This window comes from Triplophysa dalaica, chromosome 23 (genome assembly GCF_015846415.1).
Source record: "Triplophysa dalaica isolate WHDGS20190420 chromosome 23, ASM1584641v1, whole genome shotgun sequence".
NCBI classification, from domain to species: domain Eukaryota; kingdom Metazoa; phylum Chordata; class Actinopteri; order Cypriniformes; family Nemacheilidae; genus Triplophysa; species Triplophysa dalaica.
Genome location: NC_079564.1, coordinates 9,229,471 through 9,252,074, shown reverse-complemented (window position 1 = coordinate 9,252,074; position 22,604 = coordinate 9,229,471). Strand labels below are relative to the sequence as shown.

The following is a 22,604-nucleotide window of genomic DNA, read 5'->3' as shown; positions in this document are numbered from 1 at the left end:
ATGTTATTAATTTCCATAATTTTTCCAGATTTTTTTAATTGTCTATGATGTTAAAACCTAAAAATCTGTGGCTAAAGCAATATTCAATTCCTGCTGAATTATTGACTGGTAGAAGTGCATGATAATCTAGTTAAGAACCTGTCAGAGCTAGTGAATGATGTCAGAAATACTGCACTTTTCTAAACGTTAATGAAGAAACCCACTTTAGAAATATTATTGAGGACAAAATGAAGACGTGCACATACATACACAGACTGCACAGTGAATTAAAGGCCAATCACAAGGGCAAAAGGAGTAACACAGAGATAATTCATTCAGTCAGGAGAAGAACATGAACAGAAGAGAGAACAAGAGTGATGTTTAACAGCTGATGGTATACAACATTTAGGCAGTATATTATACAGTCTATATCCTACAAAGAAACAATACAGGATGAATGTGAAGATATCTAATAAGACGAAGTAATATAAATGCATCAAATGTCAGAAAAATATTTACAGTAGCATCACTGATCACATCACAACATAAAAATCCTCCCTTGAAACGCGTTCCACCATTCGGAGAAACAAAAAACACATGAAAGTATGAATACTAGTGGATACAAAGTGCAAAGCACCACAACCGACGTCCTTTACAGTAGAGCTCAGACATTACAAAATGATTCGCTAACAGTGATTTGGATCAGACGATACTAAACGGCAAAGAGGTCAGAATACAGCGAGAGGCGCGGAGTGTTTATAGCGTTCCAGTGAACAGCGTGTTGGGATCAGACCACAAAGCCCCCTGTCTGACATGCATGTCTGATCAAAGCGTACTACTGCTATTGTCTCTGCTGGGGATTTAGAGAATTCTGCGCTGTCTTGCGGAGAGAATATTGTATAAAAGTACTGTAGAGTATTTTCTTACAAAACCTTACAATGTTCCATTAGATGAGAATATTTAAAGCTGATTTTTATTTTCCCTTCCGCTACTGACCACATGTTCGCTTCTCTAAATGAAACAGCATTCACAACCCAATTGAATAAGATTGATTTCCATCCTGTGATATTTGGGAAGAAAGAAAAGTGAGGTTTGTTCATTTTGTCATAGAGGCCCATTAGATTGTAATCCTGATATTGTAAAAAAATCCTTTTTAGGATATTCATTATTGCTATTTTAATAGTTTACAGTATAGCCTCAAACTGTACTAAAAGGGACAGTTCCCCAAAAGAAAGAAAACCTATACAAGCTTTCAACCACATAAATGTAAGGTAAAGGATTGTAAATAAATGACAACTTTTTAATTTTGGGGTGAATTATCCCTTTAAAAATCTCTTTTAAAACAAAGTCCTGACAACAGCCACCACTAACATTAACTGGGATCACATTTTCTCTCTCTCTCTTGCCATTACCTGTCTACCTTCACTGTCCCACGCGCCCGCTTCTTGAGGTCCCCCCGCCTTCTTTCCCCTTAGTGTCTAATGCAAAATTTATGCTCACGGGGTGGTTTCAGTGGGTGGAAAAATCAATACGGCTGGGCCCCGATGCGCCAGGCAGAAAGAGTGCTCTTTGACTGACAGTAAAAGCATGGGGGGACATTGAGGGGACACTTTTAAAGCGCGGAAATGTGGACAACAGCACCGAATTGTCTGAATGCCCATCCACATCGTGCAGCCTAATTTAAAGTCACATTTCGATAGGAACACAGAGTGTGAAGGGTTTTAGAGCGATTGGTTTTAGAAACCGCAGAGAAAAGGAAAAAACGAGCGTGAAGATTTTAGGATCACACTGCCTGGCTGCTTTTAAAAACGTTTTTATGTCATTGCTGCTCCGCCTGCAGCTGCACTCCTGAAGTTGACAAGTGCAGGGTTGCGCAGGCGGTGCCGTTAAAATGAAGTGATTTAAAAACAATGCAGTACATCTGGTCTTTGTTATGCTCTGCCTGCTATCAGCATTGCTTAAGCTTCAAAAAAGAGAGACGGAATGCATGTGCATGTACCCAAAACCGCTGTACTGAACGAGAGAACGCGCAGCGCAGCCGATCTGTTGAAACAGCGCTGAGTGACAAGTCACCTCTTGTGGTTGTTAATGCCCTTTAATAAAATCCAATACAGCTAGAATGAACGTCAAAACATCACCCGCCGATTTAAAACGGGAATTGTTCAGAAACATCAAATAGGTACAAATTTGTGTGCGTTGTTTCTTTTTGTTTCGTCGCGTGCAGCGTCCCTGACATACATTGAACCCTTTCACGGGGCAAACGCTTTGGCAAAACATCCCTTTGTAAAATGCTTTGGGGGGAAAAACAACCCGCAGGTTCCTTCCTCTTCGCACATCGTTTAATACGACCTCAGCTTTTTGAGAACAGCGGTGCGATCTTTCTGCCGGTTTAGTAGTTTCTCTCCTGCATGGCCTATGAGGTATTTGAGCGGTCTGAGCGATACATGATGAATGAAGTGCCGCGCTACTTATGCGCTTATCGTGCTCACTGACTAGCAACAGGTTCAGCAGAGGCCAGCCGCAGTAAATGAAACTTCTCAGCAGGACAATACATCATCACGGCAAATGTATGCGGCCCAAATGTACACGCGCACGTCTCGCTCACGCAAGACACCGACAACGGGCGCGATGAGTAGAAAGGGGGTGGAAAAGAGAGAAGGAGAGGAAAGAAAAATGGGCAGAGACGTGCAGAAACGGATTTCCTATTAGCTGATGGACGTCGTTTCATTTTTTAACATTAACTGCCTCGAATGGGAAAGTAAATAGAAGTTGCCATGGCTAATATCACACGTAGGCAGCATAGAGGGGAGATTTGTCATGATGAAATACTGTAATACACAACGGCCGTTCACACATTACGCCGATGCAGTGCTGTGGGACATTTTTGTCAGTGAAGGTCATCATTTCTCAGAGAAAGCACTGGCAGTGGTACATTATCAAAAGTAAAAAGTGTAAGCGAATAACAACAAAATATTTTCAGATCAAGTTCAACTAATAAACTACTTAAACCGTATATAGTGTCCAAAAGCAATGTCCAATTTTAGATAATTGACATCTTAACACATTATTCAAATGTGTTATTAAAGATGCATTTGGGAAATTACGCACAAGACATGTGCAACGTTTACTAACAAGACCTGGGATAATGACAAAATGTTAACACAAAAGAGTTAAAACAAATATTGATAACAGATAAAATTATAGTGTATGTACTTTCACCTGGGAGTGTTTTGCTTTTCGATGCATTTTTTGTATATCGCTGTCCTTCTGAAACCTCATATCTCCATATTTCGAGATTTTAATTGTTTCCATAACTCATTGTGATTAGTCGCCATTTATATTTGTCACTGGGTTTTGCAACCGAAAAATTTATTAAAATGTGCTTGTCAAAAAAAATGCTAAAACATACATTTCTAGATATCATGCTAGATTTTTTTAACCATACGCACTTAAAGGTGCTAAAAATGTTCTTCACAGCAATGCCATAGAACATTGGTTCTCAACTAGCGAGGTGCAGAGGTACTGCAGGTGGGACGCAACGGTTCCCCCCGAAACCCCAACCTTTGGAAGACTATCACGATTGCACAGAGGAATGCGACTACAACAGAGTCCTTGTGAAGGGAGTGGCGTGTTAATAAAGTGCCTTTTCATAAATTTGTGAACTGGGACGGCTGTTTAAAGCTTTTGACAATTATTAAAGATGTAAAGCACTTATTCGACAGGCAAATGACAACACTGTTTTATAGACAGCAAATAAACTCTTGCTCATGTTAAAATCAATGTAACTCGCGCGGTTCTCCTGATCTGGCAGATTAATCCTTTTGGATTAATGCCCAAAACACTACAATTTTGTAAAGGTTTTATGCCAGAAGCTAATGGTTTATAATGGTATTTCAATGGAAACCATTCATTTCTGTGATTTCTTTTGTTTTTACATGTTGTTACATTTATAATCTGATGTCTTTTACATTTACATTTATTCATTTGGCAGATGGTTTTATCCAAAGCGACTTCCATTGCATTATCCTATACATTTGTTTCTAAGTATGTGCAATTCCCTGGGATCGAACCCATGACCTTGGCCATGTTTACGCAATGCTCTTACCACTGAGATACAGGAAAGCTTTCTTGAGATCAATCTCTTATCTCTCATGTATAAACTATATCTAAAATACTTTACACATTATCTTATCTATCTTCAATGTACAGTAAGGGGGGGGGCGCCAGTTCTTTAAATGTGTTTATGGGAGTGCGAGCATGAAAAGATTGAGCACTGCCATAGAAGAACCATTTTTGTTAACTATTCAGTAAAAGATCTTTAAAAAAACATCTCTTTCTTACCTTTTTAATCCGAAGAACCTTTTTTCGTCACAAAGAACCTTTTGTTAATCAGAAAGGTTCTTTGGATGTTAAAGGTTCCTTATGGTACCATTTAAACAACAAAGGTTCATTTATGGCATCATGAAGCACCTTTATTTTTAAGAGTGTATACCTAAACTATTTACATACACTTTTCCAAAAAATGACACAATATATCATAATGAAAGACTACCATATTCATGTACCATAGTATACAGTACAAGGCAAATTGTGCTATAAAAATACAATGGAATTTGTATTCAGTGATGTCAGGTACATATCCAAAAACATTGGTATTATCATATTTTTTCATGGCACATGTTTATGGTCCTTTCTGTACCTTACAGAGTACAAACATTAAAAAAGTATTAAAATGAATAAAGCTAGACATAAATGAGGAGAAAATAGTCCAGTCAAAAAGTCAGGATCTTTTAGTCTCTCACCCTGCCCCCCAAACAGTGTCCAACACTCGGCCCTGTTTGTGAAGAGTTGTGTAAGAGTTTACTGTGACGATATCGGCTCTTCTCCTGCGCCTGTGGTCTCTTACTCGCTACATGATCCAACTCTGATGTGCCTGCTGTGTTCTCAGCAAGGAGCCCCCGGGGACCATTACACACCACCCTGGCTTCCTCTGGGGCCTTTTAGGGCCTCTTAACACTTACAGAAGACCCTTGAATCCGAACCCCTTCCCCAGAAAGCACATCTATTAATTAATATAATTAGGGCCTGAGACGGCAATTAGAAACCGCAGATAGCTTTTAGCAGCCTGTCGCTTCCAAAAAGGCTTGGTTTCAACACCATCTGCCGCATCAGAAATCACCACAGGAGCTTGTGTTTCCTCGAGAGGAGGACCGCTGCCGTTATCTGAGATTCAGACCTTCACCCGAGCGAAGGGTCAAATACGAAACCCTCTCATATTTAGGCTTTCCATCTGATATGAAATGACAAATGAAACACTTATCCTGTGTCACTCACCATCGACTCTCGTAGCGATCCTTATTAAAATACATTTGCCGAGTTTATGGGGTATTGAATCGTTCCTGTGGGGACTTAAGCGAAAGAGGACGAGAGAAGTACGCACCTGTATTAAAACACCAGGTGATGTGTATTGATAGGTTGATTCTTTAGATATTGACTGCAAGGCACGGCCGTGATGACGAAGCCGGATTCATGTCGGTTTTATATTGATTCGCTTGTAAGTCGACAATGATAAGCTGCTAGGCTGCTATTGATTGTTTTGGACATTCAATACACTTGTTTTCATTTGGAGATTTCACTGTACTTTATCGACGAAATGAGTCGTAAGTGGGCAGAGCAAAATACCTCCGGACACCTACACCTTATGATTTTCTTTAAAACTTCCCAGTGCGATTTAACAATGCGGAGCTTTGACTTCTCGGAGGGGTGAAATGCTTTTAAAAGTGTGATGTTTTCACTTAAAATGAAATAAAACCATTCCGAGTCCAAATTATATTTAGCTTCCATCTCACTTCCATCCACAAATATAAATCATTATTATCATTTTACATACTTTCGTGTTTCTTCAACACCTTAAGTTCTTAGTAAATTGCTAGAAAGTTTCAGCTGCAAGTCGCAGACACACAAGCATTGCACAAACACACTCACAAAAGAATGAAATATGGTTTACGAGGTCCTGTGACAGCACACAATCGCACATTGTCAGTGAAGTGTGATAACCCCATTTTCGTTCTGTTTCACTTCCATGAAATTACCATTAGCATTACGAGTCATGCAGAACACAGATAAATGTAAAAACCCCTTCCCAGTTCATCCAGACAGGAATAACAGTCCCCCTAGATTACCATCTCTTTCTCTCTCTCTCCTCCTGCTTACTCTGACTCTAATATTTCATTTTAGATGTTTCGTCAGTTTATGCTCCCCTCACTGACCATGTAAATCACTAATCAATTTCCATTTTCAGAGATCAACATCAGAAATCCGGTGAAAAAAGCATCTATATTAATATAGTCTATATGAGGGAAGTTTAATAAGATATGGGAGTTGGTACTGAAAATTAGTAAAGGAATATGCTGATGGTTTGTGCTGAAGAGCTTGGATTGCCTTGAACCAATGAACATCAAGGGCTTCACACCTTTTAATGTAATGATCTTGTTTAATATATATAAGTGATCGACATGTTTGCTATCTGTCTTTGTGCCATTTGGGACACATCAAAAAAAAAAATATTATTACAATGTACTAAAATTAAAACTACTAAAATATTTATGGAACTGAAATCCAATAAAACATTAATCCAAAATATTATTAGAAAAACTAAGTGAAAATTTGAAATGTTGCCTATACAATGAACTATTATAAACTTAAGCTGAGGCACTAAAATGAACTCAAAATAAAAAATAAATAAAAAAATAACTGAATTTACTTAAACTTATAAATAAACAAGAATGAATTATATATAAATGAATAAATAAAATATGACAATTGAACAAAACAAAATTGCTTAAAAAAATCAACTAAAATTAATCAAAATACTATTCCTATAAATTAATTAAAATAATATACATCTAAATTAATTAAAATAATATTTTAAAGCTAATTTTAAATGTTTTATTTTAAATATAAAACGTAATTCAGTTATAGACTAAATAAACTTAAACTTAAAAATAAATTAATAAATAATAATAATACAAAAGCACATAACCCTAAAATGAATAAAAATAAAATTAATTCATTTAAAATATGAATACAAGAAATCTGACAACAAAACTCTAATAACTCTGGTTTGGAATAAAACATTTATATATAAATAAGATGTGTGATATAATTTTCTGATATGATCCAACAATTTAAACTTACTGAAAATGTGCACATCAAAAAAACATTGTAAGAATAGTTTAAACCAGATTATAACAGACTTGCCCTTACAACCTACCAACATCTTAACAAACCGAAACACCCAAAAACCCACAGACCACCTTTGTCATCGCTATGCAATTGCCATGGCAACCACACAACATCCCGATGGCGACTTTTGCATGGGAAGCACTATCCAAATTTCCAAATTTAGTTTTGTGTATCATTTCATACTTTTTGGACTCTCCCGCTTGCTCTTTCACCTCATTTTACGTCAGTTTTTACACCGGTATGTCCTGAGCACTTTGAGGGATGTATGTTGATCCCTTATTCCAACACCCAACTACTCATTCATTACATATCTGAGTGAGCATGGGTGCAGGGCTGGACTCCGCCAGCGCGTGGCTTTGCTTCAGATGTTGCTCTAGCCTGGGCGGGGGTTCGAGGTGGGAGCGAGCGCTAAACGATAGCTTTAATTTAATGCTAGTTTTGAGAGGCTTAAGTTATTTCAGGCCTCTCTGCACCAGTTCTTCATCGCGCGAGAAAACTGCCAGTTCACTCCTTTAAAAAACATTACTGGCACTTCCCAATTATTTGCAGACTGATGCAATTACCATAAAATATGTATCGAACATGGATGAGCGGAGGGAAGCTAAATCCCGGCAGAATCACAGAGCCATACTGTATATATAGGCCTGCGCGTCCCGGGTCTCGGCTTAGACGGAGTGTGCGTGTCTTATACGTTGCAACCGCGGGAGGGCCGAAGTGATGTGGCCTTCCCGATCGAATCGGACAAAGCCATATCCGATTACCATTATTATTGTCTTTTCCAATCTTTCTTCACACCCGCTCTCTCTGAGGATGTTTCTCTTTTCACAGTTGACAGTGCCACCAGTCATGGAGGACAGAACAGCATGTGGCAGGACAGACAGCTGGTGAAGCCGTTTCAAGATGACAAACGCCACCGATGTGTCAAACATTAACAGCGCGATTTTACCTGACACTCGAAGGACATTCCACGCCCTTAACGTTTTACACGCAGGACCGGTGAAGCTGGAGCTGGTTTCACATAGCGAGATGAAGTCATCAATAATCATATTGAGAGAAATGATATGTACAGTACCAATGAATAAATGCTGATGATAACTATGATTAAAAAGGTTTAAAAAACAATGTTAGTTTTCTTTGTTTTATGTGAAACCTAAAAAGCTGTGTTACAAACACACAAAGTAAAATATGTGAAAGGCTATGTGTTGTTTTTGTTGTGACATCAAAAACTGTCACGCAACCATCTTCCAAAAGCACCAGCACCTGCAAACTGAAAGATATCCTTAAGATTCAAAATGTACATTTCTTGATTTGAAAAGTTGTATTTTTACTAAGCTCTTGCAAAAGTAATTGTTTATTTTTTCATTATTTTCAAAGTGGCTAAGCAATGCTATTAAAACGCTTTTTTAACATTCTGCAAATGCTGATGTTTATATTGAATGTGATGTTCGAAAATGTATTTGTATTTGTGTGATGTTTAACCTTTACAACGTTTCTGTTCTTGTGCCGGGATACGTGTGGGCCAACCTCCCCGTGTGCGTGTGTGTACATTACCATTTGTGTTATTTTTGTGGCTAACCCGCTGTCACATGCAGTCAACCAGCATCACGCTCACAGGGAAATAAAAGAAAACGGAACGATATCCAAAGAGCATGGGAGATGAGAATCTTTGTCTTTTTCCGGATTGCCTTGAAGAACATGTGGTGTAACCCCCTCACACACATACACAACCTCTCACTCTCAATTACTCTGCTCCTGTCAAAACAAATCAATCAAATTACCACTGCTGTCTGTGTGCAGGTGCTGCTAGCTCATTGCTAGTCACATTAGCTTTGAAATGTATGAGGGCTTCAGCAATTTTATCACTCTTATTTATTTAATAGGAGTCTCTCTGTCTCTTACAACTCCCTCAGACTTAAAACATTAAAGGATAATGCGGAAGTTATAGTGGTAAGGAATAGCTAACCTGAGAGAGTACAGAGTAAAAGATAAGATCCATTTTTTACATTTAAAGTCTAAAGGTAGGCAAAAATTCTAGCGATAACAGGTCAGGTTATGGGTAAAGCGATACCTCTTGATTTCAAGCTACAATACATCTACATTTACCAAATTCAAATGTCACAAAACATTAAGGACTGATACTAAATCTGTCTCTCTTGGAGGCTTAGCATGTCATTGTCCTGCAGCAATTCAATGGTTAACGGAGATAACCTCATGTTTGGTTTTGTTTTACTTATTTTATAAAAAACATAATTTGTATACTTTTCCATTTGAAGTGTGCTTTATGACTGTTAAGAAAACGCTTATGAAACTAACAGAGAACCAGACAGGACAGACATTTCCAAAACTTGATAATGTATCAGTTTATGGAGGTTTTTTTCTTCTTTTCATCTTTTGTTTATTTGTGTAATGTTACAATGGAAAAATTTGAATGGCTGCTCACCATTTGTATTAACAATGCGTGTCCAATGATGTATTGTTTATAAAAAGCCTGAACGAATTCAATCTGTGTCATATGTTGTCAAATAACAAAAACTCTAAGGCATTCTGAATGGAGTTTAAAGCAGAATCATAAAGTATAAATTTGTCTTTAAACAATGATTTATATTTACTCATCTGTAGAAAGCATGTGTGTTATTTAAGCTGTCAGTTCATATACATTTCTATATACATTCCAGATGGATGAACTTCAGGTTATGCATTAACAATGCATAAAAAAAGCATAACATTAACAATGTAATTCTTGTAACTTGAATTGTCTTTTAAAGATTCTTGAGAGTATCCTTGAGTTAACTAAATTTATATAAATGAAAACAGTTAAGAATCATGATTTTTCCTTACTAGTATTATGTTAACGTCTTCTGTCTGTAGGTTTATTGAATTTTTTGGTCCATAGACATTATAAGTGTGTTAAGATAAACACTTATTTTCAATAGCTTATCACCAGACCTTATCACTTAAGACCTTCGCTCAGTTTAACTCAAAATAAGTAAATTGGTTAAAATGATGTGAGGCGAAGTCCAACTTTACAACGACACATTAATACATTCTTGGTACAAAACTTTTCAATGACTCAAAACAATTTGCCGTCATACTATTTAAACATATGACTCACAATGTTTTTATCCATTTATTTTGATACCACACAAACAAATAAATGCGGGTTACAATAAATCTCCCTGTCTCTCTCTACCTTCTCCTTTTATGAACTCATAATGGAGTATCATTTAATGATGTCTACACCGTACACAAACAGTGCACTTCAGCAGCACGGACAGCAGATGTTATAAAGTTTATAAAGTGTCTCGATCTTTACCAGCTTGTCGGGAGACTTATAAACTCATAAAACGAATAAAGAGCTGCACCATTAGCTGCAACAGAATTGCCTTCCTTCGGCAAGTATTGACTGTATAACCAAACTTTCTCAAATTATCTTTCTTTAATACAGCGACAGTTCGTAGTTACAAACACGTCGCTAGCAAATTATGAGCTTTCCATTGTCTTGTAAACTTTATCACCCTTAAGGTTTAAAGTTTCTATTTGAGTCGGCTACTTTCAGCTAGACTGAGTAAGCGGCTTCGAGTTCGCGCGACTGTGTCAGTACTCAATCTAAAGACTTGCCCCGATAAGACAAGAGAGCAATTCCTGCGAGACAACAAATGCTCTTTTATTGAGACAAGAGGAGCGGTATTGTGATTAGAGCTAACACGGCTTCTCATTAGCCTACGAGCGCAGGGAAACGCAGGCAATTACTCCTCATCCCCGAGTGCCGTTTTATGTTTCCTGCAAAGAGAATGCACTCCACGATCACTACCCACCCCCTCCAGCTCATCCCCTACACGCTACACTGCAGGTTCTGATGTGCTCCGAACAGGCAGCTTACAATATGAATATGAAAGAGTCCAAGTATACATTTGTTCTGCATTAACTCAAAGTAGGCTGACAATGTAGCGCTGATCTTTCATTTGCCTTACGTCTCTTTAGGGAAAATAAGGCGTATTACAAGGCTGTTTCCGAAAAGCCTTTACATGGGTCATGAAAAGACAGTTATTTCATGATCTGACGGTTACCCTTATGTTTTTCGTGAGAAGCCTGTTTTGAGGGTTTCCGAGATGATGAGCAACCCCGTAGATGTTATTTTCGTTCCGCACCTTATTGAAAGACGCTTTGATGTGAGAAGATGTAGATTCTGTCATTTGCTTTGTTATGAGACAGAATACAGATGGAACGCAGAACAGAGGGATTTGTAATTTTCAAAAGAGCGAAATCATATCATTAAGTTTCACATCAATTCGGAATCAAACAATGTTATTTGTGGCCCGCGAAAAAGTCACAGCAAACTGACTCTCACCTCACCTCGCGTATGTGCAGGTTATAGTTTCCATTACGTTCTTGATTCTACGACGCCGAGTTTACAAACAGATGGACAAACAAACATGAGGCTGATTCATATTCTATTCAAGATACGGCTGGAATCGTACACATGGTGTTCAATTTACTTTCTTTACTTGACATGTCCAGACATTAATCTTCCTGACAAAATAACAAGCTAGAGCGGCGCCAGGGTTTAAAATGAGCACCGGGTAACGCAAGCGCTGGCTTTTATTTAGACGACCGTGCCGAACTTTATGAAGCTGCCCAGTCGCCGTGACGACCATTCATCAGTGCCGAGATGCTGTGAGACTTCTGTGTACCAGAAGTGGACGGTCACATCAATGCAGTTATCATGTCTACATGAACTATTGCATTAACACTGTGTTATTGTGTGTATGTGTCATATATGCATTTCTTTGTGTGCTTATCTTTTATAAAAAAAGAGTAAAGGTCGACAGAGAAACCTCAGTGGTGTGACTACTAAATTAAAACAGATTTAAGTGGTCCGCTTCAGCTAATCCTAACAAAAATTAAAATTAATTTGAACATATAGTATACGAACACTTGTGTTGTTTTTGGTTGGCGGAGGTGGAGATCTTATCAGGTTGTGATTAATCAGGCCTGGGGCTCAACTAAGGCCGACTGGCAGAAGTGGTGTGACAGCACCTCTCCGTCAACGGAGGGGATGACAGAGCAGGATTGGGAGGGATTGTGGGAGTTTGTGATTGGCTGTAGTGAGAGCGGACACAGTTATATTATTTAATGTCACGTGACATGTGTGACACATGCCCTCTCAGACCAGAGGTTATGATTTAATTTTTTGTTACTTTTTATTAAGCCTGGCTAGATTACGGTCTCTCTGTATTTGCACCTTCGACAATATATCAATATTAAAAATTTGTGCAATTACAAAAAAATACAATTTTCTTATGCTTTATTTAACTTGATGTGGTTCAAAACCTGTATGAGACTCCCTCTTCTGTGGAACAAAGAAAGAGGATTTTTTGAGAAATGGGGTTTTGTGTCCATAGAAGGGATTCAATAGGGGGCCAATGCTGTTTGGTTACCAACATTCATTAAAATGTCTTCATTTGTGTTCTGCAGAAGAAAAGTATGAGTAAACAATTGAAGAATTGTCACTTTAAATGCTCGGGGATGTTCTAACATAAAGTATAAATCACTTTATTTTGCATTTCTATTACAAAAAAGGTTTATACAAAAAATCTAATATTTATTTACTTTAGGTTTGGTTAATAAGTAAAGTAACAACCGTTAATGCATCAAACTGTTCAAAAGATTTACATTTTAATTTTAGACTTGACATTAAATTAAATGTGGTCAGCGATATGGACTCTTGTGTGACATTTCAATTTGTGCCCTTTATACCCCACAGTAGTGTACAAAAAAGTTCCCCCTAAATTGAATATTAAACAAATCAGAAATTAGAAACAACAAACTTTTTTGACATTTTTTCTCACAAGGCTTAAAAACGATGTAACCAGAAGTTAAGGAGAGACCATCAATACCATTTGTGTTGCGCCAATGTACTAAACATATCCAGTAACCTCTTTCTACCTCTAATTTAGAGTTCCAGAAAGGTAGGACAAGCCCCACAGGCACATTATCGTGACTGAAGAAATTCTGGATGGACTGGGGAATATTTTAGATATTTATTTTGCCCATGCGAGTGTTTATTAAAAGCCCATCCGTGTTGTTATTTATGCATGCTTGTGTCCATTAGAGGTATCTTTTCCCTCTTCATCCCGCGATTTTATCCATCTCTCCATCCATCTCTTCACTTTAGGGCAACTTTTTTCCTGCCCATGCATTATTTTAATCTCCGGCCTCCTACCTCGAAAAGGAAAACGTGCTATTTTACATGCACTCAAATTTATAACCTATGATTTTTTAGTCAGGCATTAGTGAAGGCACCTCATCTAAGATTTATGACGGACGGTTTCCCCTTCCACCCCTCAATCTAATGGTATAAAAGAGACAATGTTTTAAACATTAAAATGAAAACCATTTACAACTATGATCAAAAGAGAACATTTGTGCATTAAAGTTTAAAAGGCAAAGAAGAAGTACGGACGCGTGGACAGAGGGAGGAGCAGTAATGGAGATACAGTGGAGAAGACACAAGCTTGCTTGTGAATAATCCTACTGAAAGAAGAAAGAGCCATAAAGTGCTTTTGCGCTTCGTTGCAAAACGTTGACCTGTAATGAACGCGAACTACTTTCCCCGCCTAGATTTTCTCCTCCGTTCTCACTTAAAGCCCGTTTCTTAAACACATGCTGTGTTTGTGTTGGGTAATGGTACCTTGGGACTGCACCTCTTTAGTGACTTCCAAAAACAACTGTTATAACATTAAGTGTCTTGTGTATCGAACACATTTGGACACATTTCTGAATTATTATTATTATTCAGAACTTAAAGCAAAAGTGGCTCAATTGAATTTTTTGAAGCGACGAGAATACTTTATGTGAGAAAACCAAACAAAAATAACAACAACTCTCTGTTTACAAGCAGACGCAGACTTGCACTCTTTTTCTCTTTTATTTGTAAAAAATAACACAATTTTGAGATTAACTTTTCCTTTTAGAAAAACATTACGCTCTTATTTTCAAATTCAAGAACCAAATAAGGATACTATATACAAACACACTGTATCAGACGAGACTCTTACCTTGCAGGTTCTGTAGAGGGAGCGTCATGAGGCCACCAGCAGCTGCGGCTGCCACCAGACCCTGTATGTTGGCAGCAGTGGGTAGAGAGAGAACAAGGCCCTGCTGCCCACCCAGATGCCCACCGGCATTAAAGGGGATCAGAATTGGCTGATTGAGTCCCGGAGCTCCTCCAGACATCACTCCACTAACAGCCGATGCCAGCTGCTGAGCCACAAGTAAAGACTGAAAGATAAAACGTGAGAATTAACAGAACGTTTAAGAATTGTGCATGATTTTTTTTCCTCTCTTTATTCTTAAACAAAAATCTCTTCAACAGAAATTTTAACATTGATGCACTGGACATAAAAAATTTTTTTTCTCAATCCCGGAACTTTCTCAGAGGGGATCAGTGCATTATTATTTTGAGTCACTGGTTTTAAGCACTGTTACCCTTTATACAAAAAACAATCTGTGATACAATTTTGAGATCTACCAGACAGCTGTCTCCTCTTTCTCAACAGTAAGCAATTTATTTTTCTCTCTCTCTCACTCACAAAAACAAACGGATACATTTTCATTTATTACAGTTTTTTGAGGGTAATATGGGTACTTTGTTTGGGAATCACAGAATAGGGACTTTCAACTCAAGTACAACAATTCAGATGCTGTTTCCTCTAAGAGTTTGTGAATCAGACTTATCCAACCCTCCAGGGACCTTACATTGTACCCTCACGTCAGTTCATGTCACTTAAATCTAGAGATGCACCGATATATCGGCCAATAACCGGTTTCGGTCCCTAAAAGCCATTTTTAAAATATATATTATATTACATTAATAACATATAGAAGGTTACGAAATATTAATTAAATCTTCAGAATCAGCATTAGCAGATATCACTCTAATAATCGGCTGTCGGTATCGGTGGAGAAATTTAGTATTGGTGCATCTCTACAAAAAACAAAGAATGGTTTGCTTAAACGTGTAAAAACGTCAATGTATTAGTATCTAAATGATTAAATAACATTTAAATTGTTCATCGCAATGAATAAGTGTACTTTTTTACGTGCATTTTTTGGCAGAGACAATTATTTCAGAGAGGACAGGAAGCAAAGTGGAAGAGAGAGGGGGTGGGGTCGGGGAAAGGACCACGAGCCGAGATTCAAACTCGGGTCGCCCGGGTCGCACCGACACCATATGTCCGAGTACAAACCACTCTACAATCGGCTTCGACAATAAATGTATATATTTACTGTAGTTGTTATGGAAAGATACATTTTACAAAATATCGCTATGAAATCTGTGTTTGGAGGAACGTAAAGTATGAAATAATAATTTCGTTTAAAATATTAAGAAGAGATGTAAACTACAAGGTTGCCAACACTGCTTTTGTTGACTGACATTTTGACATCCATTTCTAAATCATGAATGAACTGACATCACATAGAAATGAATAATGAGACAAAATCTTTCAAAGGAATAAAGAATGTTTTGTAATTCGTTTATGTTTGTTGAATTGAAGGTAAACGAAACATTTCCACTGTGCAAAGCTCCGCTGATTTTATTTTTGTATGCCTTCTTTCATTGCTATTTTATTTAATTTACAACAAACATTTTGATGCCATTTTTAATCACAAACTAATGAGCCCAGAACAACAGTATTTTAAATGAAATACAAACAGACAAAAGAAATTTGTCATATAGAAGAAATCTTTTTAACAGAACATACTTCAAGATGCCAATTGTCATTTCACTTTGAACATTGAAATAAAGAATGCAAAAAAATCAATTAAGCACTCAAAGGATGACAACAAAGACCTCTGACAAACCAGTGTGACATGTGCTTAATCTTGCTGTTTTAAGTGTGCACGATGTTGGGTTTTTGAGGCACATAACAACGATCTGCCAGCATCGCATCTCAGTCTCAAAGTAAATGTCATTGCAGTACTTTGTTATGCTTTTTTATGTAGATTCTGTATTATAGATGTATTCTCGAAGAGCTGAGAATACACACGTCCAATTTAAGGTTTATCGAACTTTAACAAACCAATGTACCCCTAAAATGTTGTTTGTTATTTGTTATAATGGAACATACATTTTTAAGTGTTGCTATAATGTACAAATACATTCTTGAGTTACTGTATATCTGTTTTTATCCAGCGTTCCCTACACAAAGGATCAATATTTATTTTCCCCGGCTTTTACCAATCTCTATTTGTTTTGTTTTTGTGTTTTAAGCCGTATAAAATGGAGAACCGGTTGAACGGCTTGTGTCCAGCAGGATCTCTGTGCAAGGAATCATGGGAGTCCATATACCCTTTGACTCAGCATGAAAACCTGTTGTCCTCTCCAACTCTCTCTCGCTCTCCTTTTTCGTGTTAGATTCACTAATGGCTCACACCGTTTTCCCATCAGCCCTCTCTCTAAGCGACAAGGCAACCAACAAACTGATCCGAACCCCAGCGTGTCTGTGAAATGGGATCCCCCAGGATCAAAACACACTTTTAAATGGCTGAACAACTCTTCACTCACAATACCCTTGGGCGGTTTAAGTCACGCCAGCATCTCGCTGCTCTTTAAATGGCCATTTCCATAAAACAAATACATTATTCTACGACATTAAGGGAATCTTTAGGACAAAAACAAACGAATGACTTTTACAGAATGAAGAGTGTTGTTAAAGATCTTGTATTTTCTCATTGTGCATGTAACAGTATACTTTTTTTCTGCAAGAATGCACAAAAAGGGACAAAATAACTACATGTTATATTCAATATATAAATAATGGGCATGCCTTACATGAATATATATATACTGTATATATATATATATATATATATATATTGCACACATGCAATGGCATTGCAATGCAATGGCACTTGAATTACTGAATAATTTGCATTTGTTACAATGATAGTTATACCTCAAAGAAACTATGACCATGGTTTTCAAAAAATAGAAAGGACAAACATTACTATGGCTGTCAATGGAGGCCCACAACTATTTAGTTTCCCATATTCTTCAAAATATTGTTTTTTTATGTGTTTAACAAAATTCTTTTTTTTTTATAAAGATTAAGTTTAATTTGAGGGTGATTAAACGGTGCTATAATTTTCATTTTTGGGTATATAATCCCTAGGAAAATTGTATTGTATTGCAAGTATGTAAACTGAAGTAAAACTTTCACTAACATTGCCAAAGATACAAAAATGTATAACAAAAGGTACGTTTTTTTTCTATTTTGTTTGATTACTAAATCCAAGGTGTAAAAGTAGAAAAGAATTATTCAAGTTAAAATATTAAAAATTTCCCGATACCAACTTTCGCACAATCAACACTACATTTTCATGTGCTCAAGTATAACTCCAAAGCAACACGCAGTACCTTCTTAATCTGGCTTCCATTTTCCCAAACCCTCAATCCCTCTTTCTAATAAGAAGAACAGAGCGATCGGCCCAGCGGAGGAAGCACTGAAAGATTACGCCTATTCAGACTGATAGTGGTGTGAAGCCAGAGGCCCAGAAAAGAGTTGGACCCATGTTGGGCTAACTGCCCTCTTACTGATCCGGGTATGTAATGGCAGTGCACACAATATCCGTCTCTAGAGTGAGAATCCATCAAAACATATTGATCCAGAAACAAGGGAATTGGCCGTGGCATAGGGAAAGAGCAGTGTGGCTGAAAAGTGTTTGTTTCTATGGGACTGTCCTGACAGCGTTCATCTATTAAGACAGAGCTCAAGGGAACGACAAGACAGGAGTTTAGACATTGCTGCTGCATGTTAGACTGGATACGGCAACAGACAATGATCCTTCTCCTTCTTCTGAAAGAGCTTGTTTGTCTGATCGGCTTAGAAAAAAAACACGATTGGTTGAGTGTGTGCTTGCATTGTTTTCCATCATTGAGATGTGTTAACAGGAATGGTGTCCTCTTGAATTTTAGTCGCAAATCGTTTTACTTTAACTTGATGCGTTTCATAATAGAACAGCCTATTCAATAGAAATATAGGATGACAGAATGCGCCTAAAACATCAAGGGTAGCTGTTTTCTATTGGTTAACATAGCCAAATAGCCTACGAGGCCTAAGTGACATCAACGGAAATAATTTGAGAGAAACAGATAATATAAACAACTTTTTTATCTGAAGTAATGTGCAGAGGACATGTTTTAGGAAAATAACATATTGCATTTCATGTTAAATTTATTGCTAAAATTATGGCTGTGACCCGATTAAAATGTTTAATCTAATTAATTACTATCTGTGGCGATTAATTAATCAAATTAATGGCAAATTAATCACAAATTTGGCTGAGAAATTCTCCCTAAAAGAAAAATGATTTATAGAATTTGTAACACAAACTTTTGTAAATGATTAATGAATTTTGAGGAAACTACAGCTATTTTTTTATCAAAATGGATATATGCGATTATTTTTTAAATGAAATTATACTCTAAATAAGAAAATAAACTTGTTTCACCTGGAATGTGCAGGTAGCAAATACTATTTGTTGTCTTTTGAAGGTAAAAGATAGTGTATGTGTGAATGTGTGCACAGGTGTACAAGTGTGGCTTCCATCTTGGGCTAATTTGAGATTGTAAAAATGCTAAACAGTGTCTGTTAGGGCTAGCTTTAGGAGTGTTGTTAGGGGTAAAGGACAGAAAATACCAGGTCAGTATAAAACAAAAGAAATCTATGACACGTCCCCATTAAGACAGTCAAATAAACGTGTGTGTGCTTTTGATTCTTACCTGTGGCCCAACAGGGTATGTGGGGTGAGTCTGACCCATATGACCATGTTCTGTTGGACTGCTACTTGCATCAGACATAACTGAACCACCTCGCCCACCTGAAAGACAGAGAGAGAGATAGAGAGAGAGAGAGAGAGAGAGAGAGATTTATCCATTCTTCAAACCGTCCTTTAAAAAATTCCCTCACACAATACAGACGTGAACCATTTCCAATTTTTCCCTCCCGGAAATGCGCGCACAAACAGAGACAGCATCACGCTGTGTAAGCAGTGAGTCCTCAACAGGGTGCTGTGTAACTGCCGCAGTAAAGTGTTCCAGCAATAAGAGTCTGCGCACCATGCGTTCTCTGTTAAACACACATCAGCACTGTTTTATACGTGTCAGAATGTCTCCTTAATGCAGAGACTCGAACCGCACATCAATTTACATGCCCGATCCCTCCGCAGATGTGTTGACATGCTTAAACACCTGCACACAAACACAGTGCCAAGTGGAGAAATTTCTGTGTTTTAGGAAGTCTTTAAGGTACAAAAATATTGAAAGAGCATTTTGTATTAAAGGCGCAGTAAGTGGTTTCTGAACTTCACCAAAACCATTTTTATTGTAAATATTTGGTAGATGTCGGTTTTGTGTGTGTTGAAAAAATTGTGTTCCTAGTCCTAGATGTGTAAATAAGAGGAGCAACAACGTGGATCAAACTAATCCATTTCAAAGTAAGTGTTTGTTATTTTTAAGGGCGGACCTATGAAGGCAGACACATGTAATGTTCTTTTCATGTACGATCTTATGCTCTGAACACAATAAACTTTATCGTATTGAAACAAAATGAAAAGGCATATTTAGTAACCAAATTTTATATGTGTTATATTAAATTGAACTCATATTTATTATTTTCATTGCAAGACCTAATTTCTGTGAAAAGTAAGTGTTTTTATATGTTGTACCATACGCACAAAAGTTAACGCCATTTGCTAGCAATGTACCACAGAAAGCATGAAGGATTAAAATAGATATATGTATTCATTTCTATTGATTATGGGACTGCTTCGCAACTTGAACCGACCCAGAAGATTGATTAATTCATATGGATTAAAACAAATATTGATAGAAAACTTACTTTCAATCATTTTATAACCTATTTTTCACTGTTTCTGCTCTTACACTTGTTACATTTAACATCTGCGAATATGTGATGACCAAAAAAAGCAACTGACTTTAATGGTTCTTGTCTGATATGGTGTTCTCTATGGATCACCATGGTAACATATCCTCGTCGATCCAGAGATCACTAGAGGCTAAAAACCTGTCTCCCTGGCCCTAATCTTTCACACTAAATCTAATAAAAGAGTTTATAATCAGACTACACCGCACACTCATGAAGAACATCTGCTGATGAGCGTTTACCTGAGGAACCTTTATATGCACTGCTGTTTGACTTCTATGTGCGTTTGTAAACACAACAAACTTCCAATTAGTTAGTTTTGGTTCCCCATCAACGTCTGAACAAACATAAATCTTGCTTGAGAGGACAATCGAACCAGGGAAATAGAGTCAATAGAAAATTTGTCTCACAGTATAAGACTCAAAAATGAAATTATGTAATGGAGGGTTTGAACCCTTACAAAACAAAAATCTATGGGAATAAATATGTATGTGTATGTATTTCCATATACTGGAACTAAGTGCTTATACTTTAGGGCTGTTCCACGAATAGTCGAGATTAATCGCATGCAGAATAAAAGTTTGTGTTTACATAATATATGTCTGTGTACTGTACATATTAAGTTTGCATTTATAAACACATACATGTATATGTTTTAGAAAAAATATAAAAATAAATGTTTATATCTAATTAAATTATATATAAATATGAATATATTTACTAAATATGTCTGTGCACGTATATGTGTTTATAAATACAAAATAAATGTGCACACACATATTTTATTATGTAAACACAAGCTTTTATTCTGGATGCGATTAATCAGCACTATTTCAACCAATGAAAAGTCTCAATTTCTTCTGTTTTATTCAATAAGTTTTAATATTGTAATACATTAACAACGTATTATTCCATATATTATTAAACAAACGTTAATTGATTTAATATAATGGCAGTCAATATATAGGAACATTTTCTTTGCGTAAGGTAGGGGCTTTGTTGGGCTTGTATTCATGTGTTTGAGCATCAAACAAAATTTCTTTAGCTGCTTACATCTGATTTCATATTTAAGACATGTTGATTTAGAAGCAGCGCAACGCATTGCTTTTGCAGTTAGAATGTTAAACTGACAAGTGATTAAAAATCAAAAAGTAAAACAAACAAAGTTTTACAATAGCACCAGTATTGTAAGACAATCATATATTATCAGTGTTGTTTAGTCTTGTATATGATGTTTCTGCAGAGCGACAGCTATCTAGGACCTAATGAACATCCGAAATGCCTTGTTCTCCTCAAAGTTTGGCAAATGACAAACATCAAAGGAAAATCTACCGTGTCGGCTTTCATAATGTTGTACAAAAGCTCAATATCAAAAATGAAAACAAAGCCGAATCCCCTTCTAATCAAAGGAATCACTGCACTGTATAATTGATGAGCAGAATTGCATTGACAGTGCACATGACAGTATCATTTATAAATAATGCTTTTTTCACGCAATGATGCGTCTGGTACTGTTGTGAATAATGTATTGCCTCTATGAGTACCTGCTAATCTCAGCCTATCGAACCACACGCGCCTTTTAATGGATGAGAGGGGAATGCTTGATCCCCTTGCAAATAACAGTAAAGTTAACACGTTTTAGTTGAATGAGGGGTGGGATCGATATGAATAAATGTACGGGCCCCTCATCTCTTGGGGGTCCCGTTTGTTTTTTCACTCTCTGCAATGAAATTAAAAAACTGAAGGAGAAATTGATGGGAGGGGTTGATAGGGATTATCAAAAGCCATTCACCCCCATTAACCAATCTCATTGTCCGGTAAAACTGTTTATTAAAACAGCCTGCGCTTTAAGTGGATTACCTTATGAGCGCGGAGGATATCAACGTCTAAAGCACTGATTCAGACACAGATTCCCTTTCTTCCACCAAACTAAAGGGCATGTTTAGTAGCAGCTGGACTGCTAGAACTAGTTATTGTTTGGATTTAAAGGTCTGTGGATGTTTCACAAACAAAAGAAAAATAGCATATTCTCAAGGTTGAAAGATTTATAGTGCTCAATATCCCTCAGAAACCACTTATCAAACCTCTCTGCTCCATTACCGACACTCAGACTCGCTCACTTATTCATAAAGTTATCGATAATTGAGTATATTTGTGAAAGTTTCGCACATCCTCCCGTACGGATGGACCAGTATAGATGCAGAAAGAGGTGGCCTGGTCTGAGGCCAGTTGCAGGCAATTTAAGACTGTGTCTTAACAACTAGTCTCAATGACTAGCAATTAGTTAGGACTAATAAGTCTTACTTTTCAGATTTCATTTAGACCATTTGGTAACACTTCAGTATAGGGGGCAATTCTCGCTATTAACAAACCAATAAATAAATAAATAAACTCTTAATTTGTGCTTATTAATAGTTAATATGGTAGTTGTTA

General features: G+C 37.0%; 1 protein-coding gene across 1 annotated transcript in view; it reads right to left on the bottom strand.

Annotated features, from left to right (window-relative positions):
* The window catches only part of pou6f2 (POU class 6 homeobox 2), an 85,820-nt gene that overhangs the window by 47,077 nt on the left and 16,139 nt on the right, over positions 1-22,604 (bottom strand). Inside the window, exons 2-3 of the mRNA XM_056738830.1 lie at positions 19,010-19,107; positions 14,283-14,505 (exon numbers count right to left, since the gene is read on the bottom strand). Of these exons, the coding sequence (XP_056594808.1) occupies positions 14,283-14,505; positions 19,010-19,107 (321 nt within the window). The remainder of the gene's footprint in view (positions 1-14,282; positions 14,506-19,009; positions 19,108-22,604) is intronic.